Source organism: Schistocerca cancellata, chromosome 3, assembly GCF_023864275.1.
Source record: "Schistocerca cancellata isolate TAMUIC-IGC-003103 chromosome 3, iqSchCanc2.1, whole genome shotgun sequence".
NCBI lineage: Eukaryota > Metazoa > Arthropoda > Insecta > Orthoptera > Acrididae > Schistocerca > Schistocerca cancellata.
Window position 1 is genome coordinate 391,193,211 of NC_064628.1, and position 14,649 is coordinate 391,207,859.

The 14,649-nt window shown below is 40.6% G+C and overlaps 1 protein-coding gene across 2 annotated transcripts in view; it reads right to left on the reverse strand.

Annotated features, from left to right (window-relative positions):
* LOC126175114 (COP9 signalosome complex subunit 1) overlaps positions 1 to 14,649 on the reverse strand; it is an 84,384-nt gene that overhangs the window by 52,053 nt on the left and 17,682 nt on the right. For both annotated transcript variants that reach the window (XM_049921668.1, XM_049921667.1), the window contains exons 3-5: positions 4,932 to 5,113; positions 392 to 524; positions 107 to 304 (exon numbers count right to left, since the gene is read on the reverse strand). In XM_049921668.1, the coding sequence (XP_049777625.1) occupies positions 107 to 304; positions 392 to 524; positions 4,932 to 5,113 (513 nt within the window). The remainder of the gene's footprint in view (positions 1 to 106; positions 305 to 391; positions 525 to 4,931; positions 5,114 to 14,649) is intronic.

The window sequence follows — 14,649 nt, forward strand, 5'->3', positions numbered from 1 at the left end:
TTAATGTCACAGTGAATCTATTTGACAAGTTCTACACTGGCAAACAATTCACAAGTTAGACAGTAACATCTAAAAATAAAATAATGTAATAAAATTGCTTTACAACCTTAATAACATTGAGACACATGTTGACCACATGTCTACCACTGGTGCAATAGTCTCTGGCTCTTGAATAACATTTTAATGCATTTGATAAATCACCACAGTCTAGGTAATGGTCTCCTAGGTCATCGTGGCCACGTCTTATACTCTCTTTAATTGAATTTGATTTATAGTTCTTTAAGTCTGTATCCAGTTTCTCCAACTGTAAGAACACAGAAATTTTTAAAAAATGAGACTAGTGTAGACCACATCTGCAAATGTAATAATTTAAAAGAAAACAAACAGATACCTTCAGTGCAGCCTTTTTTGACTTTGATTCAACCCACACGAGATCAAGTGTCGGCAAATCTTGCGATGTGGATTGTGCGCCACCACCTGCAATATCTGGCAGACTCTGCCCTCCTGGACAACCTCCTGTGGTTCTGTAAGAAAACTTTCTGTATTTGATCTGGGAAATCCTATGTGATGAACACGATGCAGACATTCAACAAGTAACTTGTTAAGCAGAAACTTATGACAAATCTTAAGTGTTTATTAATTGCATGATTGTCTTTAGTATTTTCTCCTCGTGTATCTCAACCACACATTTGACTGCGCCATCATCCAGCATTCCTCTGAGTGTAAATGCCTGCCACCACAACAAAACTAACCAAGTTTTTTTTTTAACAGTGTAGGAAGACAGACAGATTGCTACTTACCCTAAACAAGACATGTCAAGTTGCAGATAGCTGCAATTAGAAGACACTTACATAAAGCTTTCGGCCACAGCCCTCATCAGTAAAAAGAGAGATAAATACCATTCACATGCATGAGCAAGCACACCTCGCACACACATGACTGTCAACTCTGGCATCTCGGGCTGGAAAGCTGGAGTTGGCAGTCTAGTGTGTGCGAGGTGTACATGCCAGGTTCGATTCCCGGCTGGGTCGGAGATTTTCTCCGCTCAGGGACTGGGTGTTGTGTTGTCCTACTCATCATCATTTCATCCCCATTGACGCGCAAATTGCCGAAGTGCCGTCAAATCGAAAGACTTGCACCAGGCGAACGGTCTACCCCACGGGAGGCCCTCGTCACGCGACATTTCATTTTTATACTGATGAAGGCTGTGGCCGAAATCTTTATGTAAGAGTCTTAATTGTGCACGTTTGCAACTTGACGTGTCTTTTTACGGTAAGTAAAAATCTTTCTTTTTTAATACTTGCTTCCTTAACATAAATGCCGCACCTAACATGAATATAATCACTCAGACTGCTGTAAATAACCAAGTTTGAAAATTTTCTTAATTAGAGATGTTCAGAATGTGCTGCAAATTTATTCAGAATGTTCCGTACAAGGAAAAAGGCTATCCTACGCTTTAAAACAATGTAAGTCTTACAATAAAGTTCTCTTTTAGGGTTTTCAGAAAGTCTTCCGAATCTCTCACGCAATGTCAGCTAAAAATTATGCACCACTTAAAACCAGCAAGGTCTACCACAAAACAGAAATAAAAACTTTACCCACCACATTTTAGGGTATGTCCATATATGGTTCAGAAATACCAGATACTTTGAAAGTTGTGTGTGGCAATATGGTGATACATTATTTTCTTTACTGACATTAAAACAGTATATGATTGAAAACAGTCAAAGGTTGTGGATAAAATTAAAGTTATGCAGTAGTTACAAGCAAAAGTTAGTATCCACTGAATACAAAATGTTGCTGAGAATTTGTATACATAACATACTAACTACAACCATCCACCCTGGAAAAAGGAAACTAAATAAAGACATAACAATGAAAACAATCAATTATAGATGAAAGTATTTAATTGGCTAAATAAAAATCTACCCACCAAGCGGCGGAAGAACACACACATGTTGCGATTGGTAAGCTTTCGGAGCCAGTGGTTCCTCCTGCAGGCAGAAGGGTTGAAGGGGAAGGAAGAAGGTTGAAGGAAAAGGACTGAAGAGATCTAGGAAAAGGGGAAGACTCTGGGAAAGTCACCCAGAACTGCGGGTCAGAGAAGACTTATCATACAGGATGAGAAGGAAAGACTGACTGTTGGGGACTGCATCAAACAAGATTTGGAAACCTGAGAGCTTAAAGGTGGAGGACAGGGTAATATGCAAGGCAGAGATTACAACTAAAACATCATGCATGAGTTAATAAGTGAGAAGCTAAGTGCATTGTACATAAAAGAGGTGGGAGGGGTTGGCAAATAACAGACGGGAAAGATAATGAAAGATGTAGAAAACAAACTGAGTGAAGCAGAGAGTAGTTACAGTGAAGAAATTAACATAAATTAAGGACAGGTGGGTGGTGAGAACCAAGGACATGTTGTAGTGCTAGTTCCCACCTGCAGTGTTATGACAAACTGGTGTCTGGGGGAAGAAGAATCTAGATGGCACGTGCGATGAAACAGGCTCCATCACAAATATCATGTTGTAGAGCATGCTCTGCAACAGGATATTGCGAGTTGCCAGTACATACCCTCTGCCTCTGCCCATTCATCTTAACTGATAATTTGATGGCAGTCATGCCAATGTAGAAGGCCGAACAGTGTTTACATAGTACTTGACTGAAAGGAGTATGTTAGTGATGTTCTACAGCAGCTGTCTGACACCTCTACATACAGTGTGCCATCAAGATCCCATCACTGTGATTCAAACTGACCTGCAGTCCCTCCTCAAAACCTCAGGACCCTCACAAGGACTAAAACCTCTATCCACAGAACTTCTCACCCCTCCCAAACCATGCACCCCACCTTTTACCTTCTTCCTAAGATCCACAAACTCAATCATCCGGGCCATCCTATAGTTGCTGGCTTCAAAGCACCCACCGAACGTACATCTGCCTTAGTTGATTAACACCTGCAACCCACAGTAAAAAAACCTCCCCTCGTACATTTCCTAGATCGTCTGAAATCCATGCCCACCCCACCCCCACCACACACCTTGCTTGTCACCACTGATGCCACCTCCCTCTATACCAACACCCCCTACGTACATGGTCGGTCTGCTGCTGAAAATTTCCCCACTCAGCACCCACCTGATTCCAAACCTATTACATCCTTCCTACACCCTTAATTTCATACTTACCAACAACTACTTCACCTTTGAGGGGCAGACACACAAACAGATCAGGGATACGGCCATGGGAAGCAGGGTGGCTCCTTCCTATGCCAACCTTTTCATGGGTCACTTTGAACAGGCTTTCTTGGGATCCATAAGTCTTCAGGACCCTCACAAGGACTAACACCTCTATCCACATTGAGGACATCTTTGCCATATGGGCTCATGGTGAGGCTGACCTGCTAAAATTCCTAGAATCTCTGAATACCTTCTCCCAATTAGATTTCACATCGTCCTATTCTGAATCCCATGCCACTTTACTTGATGTTGATCTTGTCCTCGCTGAAGGCCAGCTACACACTTCCGTCCACATTAAAGCTACCAACAAACAGTACTTACATTTTGGCAGTTGCCATCCTTTCCATGTCAAATGTCCCTATACAGCCTTGGCATCCAAGGCAAATATATTTGTTTGGATGCAGACACTTTACAGCAATACACCACCATTCTCACCTCAGCCTTCACTGCACGTAATTACTCCCACAGCCCCCTTAAAATGTAGATTTCCCAGGCCATCACATCCAATCCTGGTACTGCTGATACCTCAACAAAACAGCTTCAGAGCACACCATTGGAGACTCAGTATTATTCTGGTCTGGAATGTGTTAATCAGCTATTTTCACAGGGCCATGACCTAAAATCACACCCTGAAATGAGGTCTATTCTGCCTGAAATTTTGCCCACCATGCCTAGAATAGCTTTCTGTTGCCCTCCCAATCTCCACAATATTCTTGTCAGACCCTATTCTCCTTCCACACTCATCTTGCTACCCTATGGCTCCTACCCGTGACCATCCCTGCTGCAAGCCTTGCCCTATGCACCCTCCTACCACAACCAATAGCCCTGTAACTGGCAAAACATATACTATCAAAGGGCAAGACCCTTGCAAAATGACGTGTCATATACCAGCTATTATGTAAACACTGATCAGCCTTCTACATCCGTATGACTACCACCAAATTATCAATTAGGATGAATGAGCATAGGCAGAGGGTATATACTGGCAACTCTCAATATCCTGTTGCAGAGCGTGCTCTACAACATGACATTCGTGACCTCGGCGCCTGTTTCACCACACGCGCTTTCTCGGCTATTTTTCACCACTCCCTCCTACCTATGTTGCATACAATGCACTTAGCTTCTCACCCTTATTAACTTGTGCACGATGTTTTAGTAGTAATCTCTGTCTTACATATTACCCTGTCTTCCACCTTTAAGCTCTCAAGTTTTCAAATCTTGTCTGATGCAGTCCCCAACAATCTGTCTTTCCTTCTCATCCCACACGGTAAGTCTTCCCTGACCTGCAATTCTGGGTGGCTTTCCCAAAATCTACCACTTTTCCTAGACCTCTCCAGTCCTTTTTGTTCACCGTTCTTCTTTCCCCTTCAACCCTTCTGCCTGAAGAAGGAAGCACTGGCTCCTAAAGCTTGCCAATCACAACTGTCTTATGTGTGTGTTCTGCCATCACTTTGTGAGTACACACTGACTCAATAAAGAGTATTGTTTTCATTTTATTTGAACTAATTGTATTGAACTAATTCTAAAGACATTACTTGAAGACACAAAATACTCCTGATGAACAAAATCTAATTTTCTAACCCACAAGCTACTAAAGCCACAAAAATAGGTAGAACGTACAGAATATTTCTTGCTGTACAGAAATTAACTTTTCAAATAAAAGAGTTAGTAAAAAAAAATGCCAACACACTGGCTTCTTACCCAAGTGCTTCTTGAAGCTTTTTATGCAGCTGCTGATACAGTCCTACATTGTATGTGCACATAACATATGTGATTGCCATCTTCAGAGCTTCCACTCTCAGAGATGGACAGTGGTCTGCTATATACATCAGTCTGTACAAGCGTGCAAGCCCAGTATAACTGTTTGCTAAATTCTCAAGATCCTAAGGTAAAGGAAAATGAAGTATATTACACAAGTCCTGTAGAAATAATGTTATTACAATAATATGTACACAACACACAAAAAACTAGTTGAACAGTTTTGCAACAAAGAATGTACTGCTCATTAAGCCCTGAATTTCAGGCCTTACAAGGTGAGGTCCCCAACTGTGGGATGAACTTTTTGAAACCATCTACAGTGATGTGGGTTAAGGTTCTAGGTATCACACTATGCAGCCATCCACCCTGGAGGGCCCCATTTGCAACTAATCAGTGAAAAAATGTCTCAGAATTTCTCTACAGCCTTGGAAAATAGTGATGTTAATGATCATTTAATTAACTGGTTTGAAAGTAATTTTTAAAATTTTCTATTCCTTTGTCACATCATTTTAATCAGCGTATTAACTGTTCTGATTTCTTCCTCCTATCATTCTTTGTCCACTTGGAACTTTTGTGCATGTTAATTTCATTATTTTTATTTATCTATCAGAATATTTAAACATTTGAAAATGCCAATTTATCGTTTAAAAAAGATTAAATAATCTGTTCATACTGACTGTGCAATGATTCAAAAAATGTATTTTTTGTTCCAAGGAACATATTCTTTTGGATTGCAATCATCAAACATTTAAAACAAATTCTAATTTCACCATGCAGAACATAACACAGATGGAGATTACAATGAAAGAAGGGATTTGAGTAAAACACAGTTCCAGCAAAATGAGGAATAAAAAGAATGACTGCAATAACATGGAAGAACATATATGATAAAAGGGAGGAAATTATACTGAAATCAATAAATAACAATAATTAAATTCACATGCACAAAAATTCCAAGTGGAAGAAGGATGATAGGAAGGTAAAATGAGAGTAATTCAAACTGTTAATACACTGGTTAAAATGACAGAACAATGGAATAGGAATAAAAAATTACATTTAAACCAGTTAATTCAACAAGGATGATGATCAAAATCATTTCGATAAAGATTTTTAAAAAATTTCAATGCACCTGACAAGATCTGAACCCCATCCTTCCTGTGTAAGGAATGGACGATAACCATTACACTATGGCAACATTGCTTTACAATTTTTAAAGCTGTACAGTGTCATGTTAAAATCCGAAATATTTTTAGGTTGGTTACTTGCAAACAAGGGCTCACCAGTGTGCATTAGTGCAGGGTGTGATACCTTGGATCTTAACCTACATCACTGTATAAATGGTTTCACAACGCCAATTCCACCACTGGTAACCTCTCCTTGTTAATGCTGTTGACACACACACAAAACAGCAAGAAGCCATTCCAGCTTCTGATGCTATTAGTTCCATGGTCGGGGAGAGAAAAAGTGATAAGTTAAGTAAGATTAGAAGGCAAGTCAAGTTCATGTTTTGTCCAACCATCCTGATTTAGGGTTTCTTACAGCACTTTAAGCAAATGCTGGGATGGTTCCTTCAACAGGACTATGGCTGATCACATGTGATCTACTTGTTAAACATATCTGCATGTGTATGGCTTAAGTTCTTTCTTGTATCACACTGACAAATCCCATATCATTGTAGGACTTACTAGCTTGGAAGTGGGAGAAAAATTTTTGTTGTTGAAGTATTCGGTTTTGGGGTCTGATGTGGATGTGACTTATAAAACCAATTAAAACCCTGAACCACAGTTTTTGTGGTTGCTGGGCAAATTGGCGACAGTATGGATAACATTTAGCCCAAAGCGGTGGAAGTGGGATAGGACAGTCGGATAGGATCAAGTTGTGTTGAATTAACATGAAGATTTTGTAAAAGATTTTACTTCATAATTTATGTAACACATTAATGGTTTTAAAAATATATTAATAATCTATGTTTATTTTTATGTTACACAAGGTGAACCCCTAACTCTTGACAACATTTTGGAGATATTTTCTGAGTACTTTGATATAAAACAGGGCCACGGCTCAAAATGAAATAATAATGTAATTATGATTTATTCAGTTTGTTTCACCAATTATGCCTGTTTATGTGAAAATAGCTTCACAAAAGTGAAAGATCCCATAATATGTAAGCCTAGTCAGGGAAGTTTGTTATTGTATAGAGCCAAAGAATACCTTTGAGGTAAGGAGTATTGTCGCTGGGTGGAAGGAATTGTTAGAGGCATTTGACCTAGTGCAAACGCGGTGAGCAGGAATGTGAGGAATAAACTGCAAGATTTTTAACACACAGCCAGACATATTATGTGGTTGTAAATGGGCACAGTACATTTTCATCAAGAAGAATTAATATTCAAGAAGAGTACTGTGGGCCCAAACTTTTGTTATATGGAGTGACAAAAAAAAAAGCCTGCTGTCATACATTGTCGATGAATGATGCCTTACACTGCACCAGTAGCAACTCATCAACAAAGTCTGACCAGTTTCATCTTTCAATTGTACAAAGCTAGCCAGTTTACTAGTTTTTCATAATTGAATAACAGTGTTTAATGAAGAAACTGTTATAGTGTAAATGAATTTTACCTCAATCACTTATATAATGGCATGCTGTAACTATCACTGACTACCAGTGAGAGACTAGTAAAATATTGAAAGTGATGAGCTTATCTGATTTCAGTAACTAAGACAAAGAATTAGAACTATCTAAAGCTGTCATTTAACAGTAGTGAACTTTGTTGCTTGTTAGAACAACTAGTTAAAGAATAATGAGTAAGAGTAAAAACATAATTTAAATGAAAGTTTACAAAATATTACTTCAGAATAACATTTCATTTCATGTTTGTGTCATTGCAAATTCTACCCACATTTGCAAATTATGTAACAGTGTAGTGTAACACCACGGCACTCCAGATTAGCCCGGAATTCCTCATCAGTTTGCAGGCTGAGGTCCCTATGAAAAATGACTCCCTGTACCATATTCAGAGATTAGTGAGGAGTGATAGACACTGGGGCATTGCCAATACAATCACAGGCACGAAGAGCTGCAGATTGGGTGGCAGAAGTAGTTTTGGTCAACAGGGATCATCTTACTAATAGACTCCACTTCAGCAAACTTATCCTCGATATTTTCCATGAAAAACAATGGCTTTGTGGTGATGAAAGTATCCCCATCTGTCCTAGTACAGATGAGGTAATGAGAAAAGGGTTTCAGATGAAGACGGCGAGCCTGGCCCTCCTCCCATGGTGTAGCCACGGAAGGGAAGGCTGCCAGGTCATACGAGGTAGCATATAAGAATCCTTCACCATTCGAAGAGACGGCTGTGTGAGAATGGCCATATTTTTGTAGCTTGATATGCTTCATGCGCCAAGCATCCGCCCTGATACCACCCACTCTGGCCAGGGGCTCTCCCCATGGGTGCCACCCAGCCACAGCAATGGCCGTCTGGCACAGCAGCTGTTGCTGGGAGTTCCGATGCTTCAAGAAGACAAGCAACCACTCCTTGGCATACATGGGGAGGGAACAGCTCAGGTATCAGTAGTGTGGTCCCTGTTGTCAGGAGGCTCAGCTGTATGGGTACATAACAGCCCCACCACACGGATTGGCTACACATGCTAGTGACCTAGCAGGGCGGAAGGGGCTACAGTGGGGATGGGAGAGGGGAAGGGAGGAGGGAGAGGAATCCACACTGTAGATGCTAGGGAGGGAGTTCTTTCCAATACGGCTCACACTAAAAGCAGGAAATTTTGAAGTGGAGGTCAAACCTCAAGTGGGGACCGAAATGCCAAAAGAGTGAAAGAATAGGCAAAAAGAACAAAATTGCAACCAATACAGGAAACCAAGGGAATAGCCAGGTCGACATAAATCAGAACACCGGGAGAGCGGAAGGTGGTGGCAATGGAGTGGGATAGGGAAGGAGGAGGCAGGGAGAAGGAAATGCAGCTAAGGAATGAAGAATGAGCTGCAATAGCTTGGGCTCCCGTGTGCGCCACGCACAAACTCATGAAAGAACTGTGAGGTGGAAGCAGACAAAGATATGCCTGCCATAATATTAGACAGCTCCTTGTTGAATAGAATCTACAAATTATGCTACCTTGGATTACTAGTATCACAAGACCTTTCTCTAAATGAGAAAATAAATGCGAGAATTGGTAATGCGTCCAACACTTTCAGGGAAGCTCCACACAAGAATATGGCAAAACAAACACCTTACAGCAACCACAATAATGCTCGTCTACCAAACATGTGTGCTGCGTGCGTATCCTCCTGTATGGTGCTGAGACCTGGAGAGCACATGCCAAACGAGAGTAAGCTCAGCAGTTTTCATCTGCAGTACGTCTGAAATATTCCAGGCATACATCGAGGGACTAAGTGACAAGTGGGATGGTCATGAATGCTGTGAATCTACCAAGTACCACTGCCACTCTCTAGGAACATCGCCTGTGATGGCTAGGATACTCACACCATATGGACCACTCCCATATTCCCTGACACACACTACTTAGTGACTGATATAGCACACGCCATGTAAGTCCGGCTTTGTGCTTTAAAGACCGCGTCAAGCGCAATATGAACACCTTTAACACTGACTTCGACAAACGGGAGGAGCTTGCCGAAGACAGCAGTTGATGGAGGAAACTCGTCAAGCATAGCACCTGGCTCAACAGCATACCTAGTGTGTAGAAAGTGCCTCTGACGAATCCCTCTTTTAGTTTGGTGTGCACCAAGCAGGCTCTCACATTTACCAAAGAAAGTTCCTTTATGATGCTACTTGAATCTCCCATTAGAAGTACAGGCCACTGATGACGATGTGATAAGATACAGGAAAAAATAAATTTTCTTGAGACCAAGAAGCTTATTTCCACGAATTAGCATGGTTTTAGAAAGAATCACTTGTGTAGACCTCCACTTCCCCCTTTTCTCACACTACATACCATGAACTATGGATGAAGGGCAACAGGCAGATTCCATATTTCTAGATTTCTGGAAAGTGTTTAACATGGTACCCCACTGCAGGTTGTTAAAGAAGGCAAGAGCATATGGAACAGTTTCACAGATATGCGAGCAGCTCGAAGACTTCTTAAATTATACAACCCAGTATGTTGTTTTTCACAGCGGGTTTTCACCAGAGGCAAGGGTATAGTCAGGAGTGTCCCAGCGAAGTGTGATAGGATCACTATTATTCTCTATATACATAAATGATTTGTCGGACAGGGCTGACAGCAATCTGCAGTTGTTTGTTGATGATGCTGTGGAGTACAGTAAGGTGTCAAAGTTGAGTGACTATAGGAGCATATAAGACAACTTAGACAAAATTTCTAGTTGGTGTAATGAATGGCAGCTAGTTCTAAATGTAGAAAAATATAAGTTAATATGGATGAGTAGGAAATACGAACCCATAATGTGTGGACACAGCATTAATTATGTACTGCTCAACACAATCACATTGCTTAAATATCTGGGCATAATGTTGCAAAGCAAAACGAAATGAAACAAGCATGTGATGATTGTGGTGGGAAAGGCAAATGGTTGACTGACTCACTAGGAGAAATTTTGGTAAGTGTGGTTTATCTGTAAAGGAGATCGCATAAAGAATGCTAGTGCAACCTATTCTTGAGTATTGCTAGAGTGTTTGGGATCTGCACCAGGTCGGATTAAAGGAAGAAATCAAAGCAATTCAGAGGCAGGCTGCTAAATTTGTTACCGACAGATGTGAAAATTACCAAACTGTCAGTTTAATAAGCCACAGCTGCAAAATACTAACATGAATTATTTACAGACGAATGGAGAACCTGGTAGAAGCCAACCTCGGGGAAGATCAGTTTGGATTCCGTAGAAATATTGGAACACGTGAGGCAATACTGACCCTACGACTTATCTTAGAAGAAAGATTAAGGAAAGGCAAACCTACGTTTCTAGCATCTGTAGACTTAGAGAAAGCTTTTGATAATGTTGATTGGAATACTCTCTTTCAAATTCTGAAGATGGCAGAGGTAAAACACAGGGAGTGAAAGGCTATTTACAATTTGTACAGAAACCAGATGGCAGTTATAAGACCGAGGGGCATGAAAGGAGAGCAGCGGTGGGGAAGGGAGTGAGACAGGGTTGTAGCCTCTCCCCGATGTTATTCAATCTGTATATTGAGCAATCAGTAAAGGAAACAAAAGAAAAATTCGGAGTAGGTATTAAAATACATGGAGAAGCAATAAAAACTTTGAGGTTTGCTGATGACATTGTAGTTCTGTCAGAGACAGCAAAGGACTTGGAAGAACTGTTAAACAGAATGGACAGTGTCTTCAAAGGAGGGTATATGATGAACATAAACAAAAGCAAAACGAGGATAATGGAATGTAGTCGAATGAAGTCGGGTGATGCTGAGGTAATTAGATTAGGAAATGAGACACTTAAAGTAGTAAAGGAGTTTTGCTATTTGGGGAGCAAAATAACTGATGATGGTCAAAGTAGAGAGGATATAAAATGTAGACTGGCAATGGCAAGGAAAGCGTTTCTGAAGAAGAGAAATTTGTTAACATCGAATATAGATTTAAACGTCAGGAAGTCTTTTCTGAAAGTATTTGTATGGAGTGTAGCCATGTATGGAAGTGAAACATGGACGATAAATAGTTTGGACAAGAAGAGAATAGAAGCTTTCGAAATGTGGTGCTACAGAAGAACGCTGAAGATTAGATGGGTAGATCACATAACTAATGAGGAGATATTGAATAAAATTGGGGAGAAGAGGAGTTTTTGGCACAACTTGACTAAAAGTAGGGATCGGTTGGTAGGACATGTTCTGAGGCATCAAGCGATCACCAATTTAGTATTGGAGGGCAGAGTGGAGGGTAAAAATCGAAGAGGGAGACCAAGAGATGAATACACTAAGCAGATTCAGAAGGATGTAGGCTGCAGTAGGTACTGGGAGATGAAGCAGCTTGCACAGGATAGAGTAGCATGGAGAGCTGCATCAAACCAGTCTCAGGACTGAAGACCACAACAACAACAACAGGTCTGAACAACAAACAAGTTTTACAGGGATGCTTTGGGAACTCAAATGAGAATTCCTGGAGGAAGACGATGTTATTTTCGAGGAACACTAAGAAAATTTGGAGAACCAGCATTTGAAGCTGACTGCAGAATAATTCTGTTGCCTCTAACCCACATTGTGTGTAAGGGCTACAAAGATGTAAGAAATTAGGGCTCATATGGAGGCATACAGACAGTTGACTTTTCCCTCATTCTATTTGTGAGTGGAACAGAAAAGGAAACAACTAATAGTGGCACGGGGTAGCCTCTGTCACACACCATAAGGTGGATTGTGAAGTATTGACAGATGTATATCTGGTATCATTCCAAAAGACTATGGAAATTACCACAATAAGTATTCCAATGAAGGCCAAAGCAACCACATGTGAAGATCACATTGTTTTGTGCACTAACTCACACTTCAAAAATATTAACAAAAATAATATAGTGATGCATTAGAACAAGACTGAAAAACTGAAGCCAATTTAGCTGAAGACTAATTTGGGTTCTGTGAGGGCAGCAACACAAGGAAGCTATCCTATGCCTTCACAATGCAACTGAAGGAAGTTTCAGGCTCAACAGAAAAATTTAACTGGATTTTGTATACCTCAGGAAAACATTCGACACTCAACTGGAACAAACTAATGGAAATTCTAAAATGATTAAACTAGACTAAAGATACAGAAAAATAATAAAGATGCTATACAAAGAACAAATGGTGGTGATAAAGATAAAAAATGCCCAAAAAGAAGACATAATCCTAAAATTTGCTAGAGTAGAATGCTATCTGTTCCTATCCCTATTCAACATCCACATAGAATATGCATCACACAAGTGCAAAGAATTTGTATAGGTATCATAATAAATGGAGAAAGACTAGAGATACTTAGATTTGCAGATGACTTAGTTAAGATAGCTCTATATGAAAGAAATATTCTAATGAGATTAGATGTTACAGACATAATACTAAGAGATGAATACAAAATGAAAATCTGGTCAAAATGGGGACATTTCGTCAAAGAGGATCACTGACCAATGTAGCCGAGTGAAGGTGTGGAGTATCTGTGCTTTGGACAGTCAGTTTGTGCTTACCAACTCAACAGTGCGGTCATGAATAATGTTTAAATGAGTAATACTTGTGTTCGCATGTTATGGGTGCGTTACTTTCCACTACACAGAGAAAGACATACACACTGGTGACCGACTTCAGTGGTTGCAGAGTTATTTGCAAAATATAATTTCTCATTACTTTATTGTGCATTAACAATGGACAAAATTTACTTTGATCACTGTTTCTCACAGCTCTACTGCTCTGAATTCATTATCAGTGGCTACGGTCCAGTGTTCTCATTGGCTTCACCAAACGACAGTGCGGAATGTTTAACAAGAAGCTTGCTCAAACATTGCCTTGTAAGAGACAATGGCTGTAACACATCGGAGCCTTTATTAGTGAACTTGCATGCTGTCCCTATGTTGACCAGCTTCGAGGACAACTCGTGTTTGGTTTTTATGCAAGCGGATATGGTACCAATGGTATCTACTACAGCACCATCGCTGACATTCAACACAACTGTTTCGTACAAACAACCATTGTGCAATGTTGTCGCCATGTTCCCAGAGTCAACCATGGCACAAACAACGATTTCGGTTCAGGCAGTGCAGCTACTTCTCAACCTAACAGGACAATGTAAAACTACACCAAAATATAAACTTCCACATATATACTAAGATGGTATCTGTTCTTTCAGACATGTCCGAAAGAACAGATACCATCAGTGACCATTCAGCTTGTTGGAATGCAATTACAATGAAATGAACATCCTTAGCTGCTTACAGGCGTTGACATACATCAACAGGGACAGATGAAAATGTGTGCCCCGACCGGGAATCGAACCTGGGATCTCCTGCTTACATGGCAGATGCTCTATCCATCTGGGCCACCGAGGACACAGAGCATAGTGCGACTGCAGGGATTTATCTCCGGCACGCCTCCCGCGAAGCCCACATTCTCAACGTATTGTCCCGCACTACATTCGTGGTGTCCCCGCCCCCCGGTGAGCCTTAACACACACAGACACACACACACACACACACACACACACACACACACACATTCTCTCTCTCTCTCTCTCTCTCTCTCTCTATATATATATATATATATATATATATATATACTTACCAAACAAAAGGGATGGCAGGTCGATAGACACACAAACATACACACACAGAATTTTGTGTGTATGTTTCCCTCTATTTTTTTTTATATATATATAAGAGTATAATGGGCGGGGGCACTACAAATGTAGTGCGGGACAATACATTGAGAATGTGGGTTTCGCGGGAGGCGTGCCAGAGATAAATCCCTGCAGTCGCGCTATCCTCTGTGTCCTCGGTGGCTCAGATGGATAGAGCGTCTGCCATGTAAGCATGAGATCCCGGGTTCGAGTCCTGGTCGGGTCACACATTTTCACCTGTCCCCATTGACGTATGTCAATGCCTGTAAGCAGCTAAGGGTGTTCATTTCATTGTAATAATAAACTTCCACTTTTCTGGCCTTATAAAATGACATTATGGTTTGTGATGGCCAAGTGTGAATTCCCTTCGCTA